Source organism: Callorhinchus milii, unplaced genomic scaffold (genome assembly GCF_018977255.1).
Source record: "Callorhinchus milii isolate IMCB2004 unplaced genomic scaffold, IMCB_Cmil_1.0 Scaffold1, whole genome shotgun sequence".
NCBI classification, from domain to species: Eukaryota; Metazoa; Chordata; class Chondrichthyes; order Chimaeriformes; family Callorhinchidae; genus Callorhinchus; species Callorhinchus milii.
In genome coordinates this window covers 48448610-48461463 of record NW_024704742.1, presented here as the reverse complement: position 1 = coordinate 48461463, position 12854 = coordinate 48448610, and the positions used below count along the sequence as shown (strand labels likewise).

The window sequence follows — 12854 nt, the reverse complement described above, 5'->3', positions numbered from 1 at the left end:
TCATTCAGAACTCTGCAGCTCGTGTACTGTCCCGCACCAGGCTTCGGGACCACATCACTCCCACCCTCGCTCGCCTCCACTGGCTCCCCATCCCCCAGAGGATTGATTTCAAGATCCTCATCCTCACCTACAAGGCCATTCACGGCCTCGCTCCCTCCTACCTCTCCAACCTACTATCCCCCTACCTACCTGCCCGTACCCTCCGTTCCTCTGGCTCCGGTCTGCTCCACGTCCCCCGCCCCAACCGCCCTACTATCGGTGGTCGGGCCTTCAGCCTCTCAGCCCCGAGGCTCTGGAACTCCATCCCCCAGTGCCTTCGCCGCTTCCTCCCTTTCCTCCTTCAAGGCCGGTCTCAAAACCTTTCTCTTTGACCGTGCCTTCAGCTCCCCTCTCGCCTCTCTACCCCCTCCTCGCTCCCTCCCTTCCCTCCCCTCACCCTGACCATTTCCCCCCTCCTCTCTCCCTCCCTTCCCTCCCCTCACCCTGACCATTTCCCCCCTGCTCGGGTCATGACCCAACTGTGCAGCGCCTTGGGACGTCCTCCTGACGTGAAAGGCGCTCTATAAATGGAATCTTGTTGTTGTTGTTGTTGTTGTTGAGCCTTCAGTTCCTACACCTCTAACCTCTGGAACTCCCTTAATCCACTGCTCCGTCTCACCTCCTTTCTCTCTGTCTTTAAGTCATACCTCTTGAATGTGTGTATGGCTAGCTCCTCCTTGCCCCCCCCCCCCCCCCCCCACAACCCCCATAACTCGCTGTTCAATCCATTACCTTAGGTGAAGGGCACCATATAAATGCAAGTTGTTGTAGTGAAGAATAATCTTCCTGCCTGCCTGAGGCATAGATTATGATACCTCTCCAGTCTTAGTTTAAATTCTGGGGTTGAAGGTGAGTCTTTCAGCACTAAATGAATGACATGCTAAGGCAGTGCTTCAGAAACCAGATATGACTAGGCTGCTACTTCCTTACTGCCCTTTAGCTGCATACAGTATTAACGTGCTTGTGATTGCTGGATACGTTTTGAATGGTATGTGTTTTAACAACTGCTTATTGGAGATAAGCAACATCAGATGGAAGAAAAACTGCAGTTCTGCATGGTAAGTAATTCCCATGCAATTGATCTGCATTTTCTCTCCTGCTTCCCCCCCGCCACCCATCCTCTTTCTCTCTTCATCCATAATGGCATCTGTGGAGTGAAAAATTCAAAGATAAATTTGCCAACTGTTCATAGCTGTAACATAACATGCAGTACATAATGTTCATTTTCTTTCATTGCTGGTTATTAATTCCAAGCAGATTAGTTTATATCCACAAAAAATATATTTGAAAAAGAAGGAACCCTGGTTCTTTCTATAAGAATAGATCTTTAACGAAAGCCAGTCATGTATTGCTGAGCATTCTCCAGGACCGTAATGTATGGTTGATTGTAGTAGTGTTGCTACATGAAAGAATCTTTAATGACACTGAATAGAAGCTGCCTGAATGGATCAAACAGCAAGTGGCTGATATTGTCTACTTTCCTCTTTACCAAGTTCTAGCTGTTAGACTGTATGGTTACAGAGCCTACTATAGTACACATTGTGTGTGTATTGGGTCCAGGGGCTGACCCCTGGATGGAGGACAAACAAATGATGAAATAGTTTGTGCAGCTAACTGAAGCCATGGGCACACAGTGAAAAGAGCGGTGTGCCGAATTATTTGTTCCATAAGTAAATATAATTTCATAATCCAAGGATCAACAAGTAACCAGGTTGTGCAATTTGTGCAAATAAGAATTGCTCAGTACAGGTCCATTTCCTTACGTTTGCTGATTTTGTACCACAAGCACAAGCAACTTGACACCTCAGGTAGGTATAGAATTGATGAAAAATGACCTTTATGCTGCTTTTATATTGTTGATTCTGTGGCACAGACGCTAGTGCCAAAGTGGATGCACTGACAGTTCAACAGTTTATTGTGAGTACACACCACCTTTTCATTCATTCCCTCCTCATGTCCAAAGGAGGAGAGGGAACATGTGACATGTAACATGTGACATTATTGTGCAAATAGAGTGACAACAGACACATTGCACACACACAAAAGCTTTAAAAACGCATTTTGTGCAATCATCGCTGGCAAAATAATAGCAGAGATCAGGCAATGGGTTGAATGTTTTCATTTTAATCCCAGTCTTTTTCCAGGTTCCGTTTGACAAGGAAAATAAACTTCAAAAAGCTTGCACATGTGTGATGCATCTTGTCATCATCTCACCACACACACAATGTGGAGAGTATGTAATAATAATAAAATAATAATCCTTGCATTTGATATAACGTTTTTCACATCTTCTAGACGTCTCAAAGGGCTTCACATATTATATTGCAAAGTGAATTGACTGTATATTTGTGGGCGAAATGTTTGGAAAGTCGCTATTTCCCATTGTTCTGATGCCATTCTGGCTTTTCATTTTGGAGATTAAAGCAACTCTCTGCAGAAACAGCAGCCCATCCAACTCTGAGAAGGGTCTCAGGTCATTCATCATCATTAAATTTGGTGGGTTTACATTCTGGGTTTTTAGCAGAGTCGAGATTGGTGGTGTTAAAATCGCATAAGTATTACAGCACAAAATACACCTTGTCTGAAACTTTGGGTAATGAAACAAGTTCTTCAGCTCTGGAAAAGGAAACCTTTCTTTGATTTGCATTTGCCCCTAGCACTGATGTAGATAGAAGTATTGAGGCAATTTGCTGCTTAACTGTGGGGGACATGTCTGTTTTCTCGCCTAATTTCCACTGCAAAGTGTGACAAATTTATGAGTGTTTGGGTAAATCTGGGATTGTGATAATTGTATTTCACTGTGTTGCCCTTTTTTTCTCTGGGTTTAAAAATTCTCCTCTTGTTGATTGCATTCTTTCTGCTTTATTCCCTCTGCTTTCCTGGACTCAGAGAGAGGTAATACATCTTTCTTTCTTATTGTAGCTTGTGTTTTGTTGCAGTTGCTGCCCAAAGTGTAAATAGCTGAGCATTTACTTGTGGTTAAGAAATTGATTTCTTTTAAGAACCGTCTTTTCCCAGACTGCTTTTCGCATTTGCTAGCTATATTTAGCAGCTGGATCTGCCTTCAGGACAGCTCATTATTTAGGTCCCTTGTTAAAGATGATGTGTGGTGTACAGCTCCCTACCCAATCTGCCTTGAAGCAAACTGCACAGTTAGTACAGGTGATCCACCGGCTCATGCTGTAGCCGGAAATCCTGTTTATCTCCCGATGTACTACACATTGTTTTGCGTTGATAGTTTCAAAGTTGCATAACTTAACTAATTATTTTATGTCCAGTATCGCAGCTAAGATTCACTCCTGAAAAAAAATCATAAATATTAAAAAGGTAAACATTAAGTGGAATATTACCACTTTATGTTTGTGTACGCCTACAATTACACACTCACTACACTTTATAGTAAATCCTCTGAAGCGCTTTGAGACATCCTTCAGATATGCAAGGCTCTATAGACTTATTATTATATCACATGTAAAGATTATTATTTTATTTAAATTAGTTTTCAAATCCAATGGAATTTTTTAATGGTTTATGTGTATTGCAGTGAAGATCTGATTGTAATCATTGCTGATATAGAAAATAATGTTATTTTAGATGCTATAGTGTATAATAATATAATAATTATTATTTCAAATGTGAAGCTATAAGAAGTAGCTTCCCATTTGAAATAATTCCTTTTCAACAATAATCCTTGCATTGGCATAGCATCTTTGTCAAGAGAACGTCTCAAAGCACTTCACAGGTTATATTGTTATAGTGTATTGTCTGTGCATTTTGTAGAGCCAGTTTGTGCTCAGCAGCCATTAAGTGAATGACCAATTTTATTTAGGGCGAGTGTTGGCCAGGAAGTTTAAGTGTCATGGGATGTTTAATGACCACCTGAATAGGCAGACAGAACCTTGGTTTATCTCATCGGAAGATGTGACGCATCCAACAATGCAACAAACCCTCAATGTTGCATTGGAGTGTCAGCCTGAACTAGATACGTTCAGAGCCCTTACACTGGGTTTTGAACCCCGGATCTTAGAAGGTTATGCTGATAGGCTTAGTTGAGGAAGGGCAGGAGGAGGCTCATGTGGAGCATAACGGCAGCATAGACCAGTTGGGCCAAATGGCCTGTTTCTGTGCTATGTAATTCTTCTCACTCAACAATGAGTGCTACCAACTGAGCCAACAAACTTATGTTTAAGTCACGTATGTTCATTACCAGGTATAGGTTTTGTAAGATCAGACATAAGATCTAAATATGAACTGGCAGTACATTACTAGGAGTGCTGTAACCATAAGAGTTTTAAAATTGTAGTTTGGGATTTTATTTTATGGAATAAATGCATTCCCTTAGGATAAGTAAACCTCTAATGTATCAGTACAAGACACCCTTGGGAATTCTTCTTCATGCCAAGTAAATCTTGTCAGAATAAATGTAACCTAACGTTGAGGTGTATATGGTTGTATTCACATACAGCTCCACACCTCTATCCCAATGATGCAAACTGCTATTCACTGCTACGTTAAGCAAAGGGAAGCTATTTTTACCGCCAAAAAAATAAATTATAGATTTATAGAAATTTACAGCACAGAAGAACATAAACCTCAAATATGTCTCTGACCTTGTAGGTTTCTTTACTCAATCCATTGTCCTCTTGATCTGTTCCCTGTTAGTTCCCTGGTATCCTCTTACACTTTTCTACAACCTTTGACCCCTTTCCCATCAAATCTCTTCGTGGATATTGTAATATAATATTATGATTCAGAATCTGGTGGACAATGTTTGGAACTGGGTTTTGTTAAGTTATGTTTTCCAGACAGCATCAGTTTCTTCATTCGTTTCTTCGTTGGGAAGACCTTCCGACGTGAAAGGGCCTATATGAACATAATTATGTTGTTGTCACTAATGTCTTCCGTTCTAATGAGCTGACACAGAACACCTTGTTTTCTAAACCTATATATTCAAAGAACAACACGACAATGCCCAGATCAGGACTGTGTTTAAAATGATAAACATGTAGTATATTCCTAAATTTAAATAGGGCTTCATGGGAACCAAATAATGGTCTCCCCCACCCCCCAACACACACATACTCTCTGAGAGTGGGGCTCAAAGATACATTTTACCATCTCCAGGATGAGAAGAACTTTCACGGACCCAATAAGTACATCATCATGGAGGAGCTGCTTACTCAACACGGTGGGAACAGTTGATCCCAGAAACTCAATCATCTTTGTAAACTTAGGGAAAAGCTCAACCACAGATTAATAACTGAGATAAGCGTGTATTGGGAGGTGCACTGAACATTTATGTGAAGTGACTGTGTATTTATAGGCAAACACAACACTCAATTTGCACACATCAATGTCTAAAACAGCCATAAAGTGAGAGACCAATTTTATTTGTGGGATTGTCAGCTAGAACTCTAGGAGAAATGGCCTTCTCTTTTCGAATAGATCATGGGATGTTTAAGGTCCAGCTGAACAAGCAGACAGGACCTTGGTTTAATGTCTTATTCAAAGGGCGGCGTCTCCAATAACTGAAGAGCACCCTCCCTCTGCCATCAGTGCATCAGAGTATCAACCTAGAGTGTGAATCAATTATCAGAACATCTTAAGTCTATAAGTTATCATTTAAACATTTACATTATGTTCAGTTTTATTGAAACAGTGGATTTTCAAAAATATATAAATGCTTTTTTAAAATGCATTACCTGAAAACTTTTCCACTTATAGAACCCAACCCCAGCAAACAATCCTTGTTTGCAGTAGCGGAGGAGAAACAATAGGCATTAACTAATCTTTTTCAAAAAATAATTATATGTATTTTTAAAAATCCACTGTGTTTAACTTAAGCTGTTCTGTCCTCTTAGCCACATCTTTGACAAGGAATGAAGTTTGTGGGTAAAAATAATTACCAGGATACTGACGGGATTAATGTGAAGGAAACAGTGAAAGGACTTTCTCTCAGTTAGATGTGGTATTGAATATCTGTAACTGAGGCTTGATGGTATAAATACAGAAACATCACATAAATTGCACTGAGTAGCAGAATGCATGCAATCATTGTGTGCTACATATCCCTTGTGTATAGAATGGGTCAGGAAAAATATTCAATTAACAGTAATAGCTTAGAACAGTAAACCTGATAGCTTTTAGCTGCTGTTAAAACAGCGTATGATCCAGCATAAATCAGTTGATCATTGCAGGAGCCAGAAGTCATTTATTTGTGTAGAATGGAAGAGTAGTTCCCAAATAATTAGTTAATAGACTGAATCTCTGGTGCTTTCAGTTCAATGCAAACTCGATACTGAACATACAATAATGGGCATTCATTAGTGGGTAAACCTGTACACTCCCATGTTGGTATGTGATCAAAAAAGGCTTACAGAAACTCTGAACTAATACATTATTATTGAACCAGTTCTGTAACTTATTGAACATAGGAATATTAGGAACATAGGAATTGTTAGACGAAAAAAGACCAAGGTCCATCAAGTCTGCATTCTACCATCCTGGTAGTCGCTTGCTACAAAAATGGAGATGTTGATAACAATTAATCCCTTATGGATCAGACTACCAACACAGTGGAATGCTTTGGGAACCTTAGACCTTAGTTCTTTCAAACATACCTCACTTACTATATTTCATGTCTCAAATTACTCATATACTGTATCCCCAAATATTATTTTCTAAAAGAAATCTATCTAATTTGCATTTGAATTAATTGTTAAATAGTCTCAGGACTTTGCTTGGTACCAAGTGTGGTTTGTAGGCACAGCATTCACTGAAAATAAAAATACTTTGCCAAACAATGATCATAGCCAAGAATGCCTGTTGTGGTGTATTGATGGTGTGGATCTGGTATCTAGCCTACAATTTATATCACTGGACAGTAACAATTGATAAGTAACTCTTCCCAATTGTTGCCTTAAAGTTAAACCAGTCAGAGTTTTTGGTGTTTAGAAATCTGAAGGAAAGGTGCAAACATGATTCATAGAACTTGCATTTCATTTTTTTATATACTGTATAAAAATTAATGACTTAATGATTTTCACTTAAATGTGCATGCTCCCCAGTCTGTAGGGTCCCTTTAATTGGCACACAATAAGCATACCTTTGAAAGCATCATATGACTTTACCAGAGGCTCCTTTGGTGACATTAGCAGCAACGACAGGCCTGCAGTTTCAACCAACAGCAACTTGCACTTATATAGTCTTCCACATAGAGTAACATCTCAAAGTGAATTACATGAACAGTTTCAGACACTCAGCAAGTTGGAACGAAAAGGAGGGTAAGGAGAAAGTGATTGAACGCAAGGGTTAAGAGGTAGGTTTTTAGAAGAGTTTTGAAAGCAGGTTAGAGAGGTGAATTCTAAACCATGGGAAACCTCCACCTCTGTGTTTTCAGAGCAGACAGCTCACACATCGGGAATTCATATGTCCTGTTCCCACTATAAAAATGCCACAGAATGAAAAAGGTTGTCGGTTATGCTCTAGAAACCTAGTACCCAGGTGACAATGGCTAACGACTGTTACTAAATTTAACATATCGCACTGCTTCAACTTTGATATGAAGAGTGCATAGCTGGGCAGTAAATTTACTATTCACCTTACATCTCCCTGCCTTCAAAATCTATAAATAATGGGTCTCTACAACCATGCCTTGGATCAATATCTTTAAACCTGTCAATGCGCTGCATGGTGTGCACCAACAGCAGTTTGTTTTTATACAGTGCTTTTAATTTCAGGAAGATGTCTCAAATGATTCACACAAGTAAGCCACTGGTAGCTGGCCAAGGAGTGTCCATGTTGTTATGATTGTAGGAAGTTTCAGAGGTAGGATGGGGCGAGGACATGGAGGGATTTGAACATGAGGTTGAGGATCTCAAATGAATCCGGTGGGGGATGGGGAGCCTGTGGAGAGGAGTGAGGATTGTGGTGATGGGTTCATTGAGCCTGATGGAGGACAGGAGACAGGCTGTAGATTCCTGGATGGCCTGCTGCTCGTGTGATTTGAGCTGTTCCTGTATGTGAATCACTGTATAAATGTGAGTTGTTATCAATGATCTGGGCAGTGTGAAAGTCATTATTATTGACCAACAGACTCGCACAGCAGCTGCGACCTGTATATTTACTTGCCAATGAGAATATCCCCTCCACATCCTCTTGTTTCTGATCACACATACACACTCCTGCTTGCTTTCTGTACTGCTCCAAACCACAGCAGAGAAGTCTACTACATGTTCCAATTTCACATAGGTGGTAGAACGGCTGGAATTCCTGTGAATGTCACACTCACCACAAAGCCTCCAGTTTTATGCCTCTGTAGTTATGAAACCGATGTTTGCCAGCTTCCATATAATAAATAATCCTTGCAATTGAAATAGCGCTTTTCACGTCTTCTAGGCGTCTCAAAGCGCTTCACAGAATATACTGTAAAGTGAAGTGACTGTATATTTGTGGGCGAAACGTGGCAGCCAATTGTGCACAGCAGTGTCCCACAACAGTCATGGATTAAGTGACCACATTTTTTTTGAGGGATTATTATTCCCGGAAAAGCGATCCGCCAATCGACTCCACAAGATTGTGGTGCTGTTCAGAGTTCTTTTGCCAATTCAGCTACATTTGGTTAACCAGTTTTTGTTATTAACTTTACATAAAAATGATGTTCAGCTGGAAGTTTGATAGATGGTATCTTGCTGACGTTTGCAGTGATCTCCAATTTTCTTGAGAAGGGGCAAACTGATTGAGGAAAATCTCATCACAAGAGCTTTCTAACAATCAACCTGTGGTGTAACAGCAGAAGGGTTCATAGGACATGTTCTGCAAGAATAAAAAAAGTAGTTTATCTTGTACATCTGCTCCTGAATCCTTGCATTAAAGCCATAAAGAAAATTCATAATCTTCTACACAGTCATATTATTAGCATCAGAATGCCATGTTACAAATCCCTTTTCAAGTTGTCACACGAGGTGGAATCTGAAGGAATATTAGACCTGTAACCTGTGACGTGAATTATTACAGGAGGCAAAAAAAGTGAGCGACCCGAAAAATTAACTATTGCAATAACGACAATGGAGCGTGTTTTGAGTGTATTTTGCTGTGTAGTGTGTGAAGGTGCTTCAATCTTTATTTTATGTGTAGTGTGTGGAATTGAATCAATTTATATTGTGCTTCCAAGTCACTTGTCATCCTGACTTCGATATATATCTCCAGCCCTTCATCTACAATCTCAGAACTCCTCCTCAACACCATGTGGGATCACCATCATCCCAGCACTGCAGTATTTAAAGGGAAAACCCATCACCACCACCAGGATAACTAGGGATAGTCAATAAATGTTAGCCCAGACAGCTTCACTCTTTCCTCTCCCTCACGCCCCACCTCAATATCCCGAGATGAATAAAAACAAATATTAATTTATCATCCGGCAATGAGAGAGGTTGCACCTTAATAATAAATAATAATCCTTGCATTTGATATAGCGCCTTATCATGTCTTCTAGATGTCTCAAAGATCTTCACAGAATATACTGTAAAGTGAATTGATTTGATGCAAAAGCCTGTGACCGGTCTTCTTGTTTAAAAATGCACAACGCCATCCTGCGAATTGCATAAAAATGCATTGTGTGTCACTTGTGTATATGATACTGGCCGATGTTGTGCCTGCCTCCCTTTTCTGCCTCCCGAAACTGAAAAATGGTTCAAGGAATACTTTAAGCCATCAATTGCCTTTCAACCAACATATCTGTGAGCTTTAGAACATGGTAATCCAATTAAGATATTCAACGGCTCTCTGAATGCAAGAGCCCATCTTGAGTTTGTTGGGAACCTGCTTCCTGAAATTGAATTACTGATTTCTAATTTGGTTACCTTTAGTTGCTGGTTTAATCTGTTAATTTTTTCCCCCCAAAATAAATCAATAAATCCTCCCTCTACCCTTTGTGGAGTCCTGTAGCTCAGTGGTTAGAGCACTCGCTTTGCAAGTGAGAGACCTGAGTTCAATTCCAGGCAGAGGGCGAAACCTTGGGCAAGATTCCTTACTCCACACAGAGCCTAATAATAATCCTCCAAAACCAAAAACAATAATAAATTGGTCATTTTCAATCCACGACTGTTTGTGGGACATTGCTGTGCGCAATTGGCTGCCGCGTTCGCCCACAAATATACAGTCAATTCACTTTACAGTGTGTTCTGTGAAGCGCTTTGGGACGTCCTCCCGACGTGAAAAGCGCTATATCAAATGCAAGGATTATTATTATTTGATTCCAATGCACAAATCATCTGTTAAATGATACTTTACTCATTAATGCATCAATGCATGGCACTCGTTTAAGATCAATCCTGATCTTCTAGTGAAAATGGCACCAAAGATGGATTGGAAAATAATTGCAGGGACGTGGACTAACTAATGGCTTGTGTTCTTGTTTATGCAGGGATTTTGCCTATGTTGCAAGAGATAAAGATACACGAATCCTAAAATGTCATGTGTTCCGGTGTGATACACCAGCGAAAGCCATCGCAACCAGTCTTCACGAAATCTGTTCCAAGGTGAGAGGAAGGGTACAATGTACTTTAGTTGCTAGCTACTGATGAATAATAGCCTGATGCTTCGAGCATAACTGAGCTCGTAAAATATTCTCAGCCTTTTTCAGTACAAGGATTCTACCTATTTTTCATCACAACCTTTGGGGAGAAATCCCCACTGGTCTAGATTTATTCTTATTTTCTTAGCATGAAGAATTTAGCAAATTGCTGAATTTGGTCTTAGCTTTAAACTCCCTGAATCTAAAATTTAAATAATTGTACAGTGCAGCTCCGTTGTAACGTATGTCGTTATAGTGCAAATTTGGATGTAACACAGTGGCAGTGTCGATCCCATTACTGGACATGCACTCAGCCAGCCCATTTGTTCCTTGTACACCAGCCAGTTTATGTGTTAAAGTGACCAACTTCTGGGGGATCTTTATTGTATTAGACTTGATATTTTCACTGTTGCTGCCTGTGTAAACTGTCATTCAAGTACCTGAAATCTTAATGTTTGCTGCAATTCTGTATGTTAATGTATTGCTCATCATTTCTGGGTTCAAAATTAAGACTGTACATTAAGAATTTGCCGATTTCTATGTGCTCTACAATGCTAAGAAAATAGATTGAGTCTAGATCCAGGTAGAATTCCTACCCCTATGTGTGTCTGCTGCTTTTATCTGCACTGTAACTGTCACAGACTGATCTTTTGCTGGGTTGAGGCATTGAGCTCTGAAAAGAACCCTCCTGGGAAGGCTAGGTGTGTGGCACCCAAAGTACACTCTTAACTTTATGAATGTTTCAGGGAAAAAGTTGTATCCAAAGGAGGAACAAAGGAGGTAAGCAATGCCATCTGAAACATCGCACTTTCCACATTGGCTGAATGGTTTCATCTGTCTTCATTAAAAAGGAGATGGATGTTTTAGAGATCAATAGATTCATGTCATTAGGTGTGGGGCAATAATTCAATAACATGAATGGTCTAGGGCTCAAGTATTTCAGACAAACTCTCGTAATTCAAGAATATCTCATAACACTTGACATTAGAAAATGATTTCATTCATGTCAGTGTTTCTATAATTTTATATTAACTTGTTCAACACAATCACATCAATCAGCTCTTAACGTCTCTTCTGCTGAAATGATCATTCATGACAACCTCAGTACTCAGCATGCACACAATGCTCAACACTGATATGCTTCATGACTTGACCATGTCTTTAAATCTTATGCACTTCTTCAGTTTAATTACCTGACCAGTGCTATTTGAACAATTCTGTTGCACACAGCCTTGGTTACAATTGAGTCAATGCCTCTTGTCAGGGTTGAAGAATGTTATTTGTGTTGGTTTACGGCTCTAGAAATGGGCTTCAAAAATGAATGCTGTAATTAGGTCTCCTATATCTGTCAACTCGCATTAGGAAAAATGTGGGCTTCCGACACTATTATGATAGTAATAATAATAACTGCTTGTTATATAATAACACTTGTATTTGATTATTGGCTTATCATGCCATATGAAAGAGTGGGATGATGATCTGAAAATAAATAATAAAATGGTGCAGAATGTAGTGAAACACAGCAGCAGCAATGTCTCACAAAGTATTAAAATTGAAGAAAGAGAAAACAATTTTGAATATGCCAGGAACAATTATATAAGAACAATTTGCTTATTTAGTGCCTGTCACATTAGGAGAAGGTCTCAAAGCACCTTACATAGGCTGAGCGGGAACGGGGGTGGGGGGGGGTGGGTATTCTTAACAGTTATGAATGTTTAAGAGAAAAAGTTGTATCTGAAGGAGGAAGAAAAGAAGGCAAACAGTGCCATCTGAAACATTACACTCTCCCCATTGGCTGAATGGTATAAAACTGTCTTCATTAGCAAGGAGAGTTTTATCCATGTCTATGTATCAATTATGTAGGTCTTCAGCAGCTATTTGAGAACATAGAGGGAAAGGATGGGTAGGAGGCTTTGGAGAGAGAGTTATGAAAGAATAGTTTGATTCTAAAGTAAATGATGGCAACATGTAAATTTGTAGACCAAACAGTGCTAATATGATTGACAGTAAAAATAATTCATTTCCCTGCTCTGTGAGTGTTCGTCCTTATTATTTGCAAGTGGAATTGTTCTCAGATGCATTCAATGTAAAACCCAATGCGCAAATATTGCCTTAAAGATCTGTTTGAATGAGAAATTAGCCCCACACTTCAGGTCAATATTTTTGCTTATTTTTGCAGTATTAAGTAATATAGTCCTTGCAATACCTTCCTTCTCGTCTGTGCTGTGTCTGCAAGGAA

At 39.7% G+C, this 12854-nt stretch overlaps 1 protein-coding gene across 7 annotated transcripts in view; it reads left to right on the top strand.

Annotated features, from left to right (window-relative positions):
* The window catches only part of apbb2b (amyloid beta (A4) precursor protein-binding, family B, member 2b), a 166689-nt gene that overhangs the window by 143325 nt on the left and 10510 nt on the right, over positions 1–12854 (top strand). For 4 of the 7 annotated variants that reach the window (XM_042341547.1, XM_042341544.1, XM_042341541.1 and 1 more), the window contains exon 10: positions 10466–10580. In XM_042341547.1, the coding sequence (XP_042197481.1) occupies positions 10466–10580 (115 nt within the window). Of the gene's footprint in view, positions 1–2928; positions 2935–10465; positions 10581–12854 lie in introns of all 7 variants that reach the window. The other 3 variants (XM_042341543.1, XM_042341537.1, XM_042341533.1) reach the window with 1 other exon arrangement.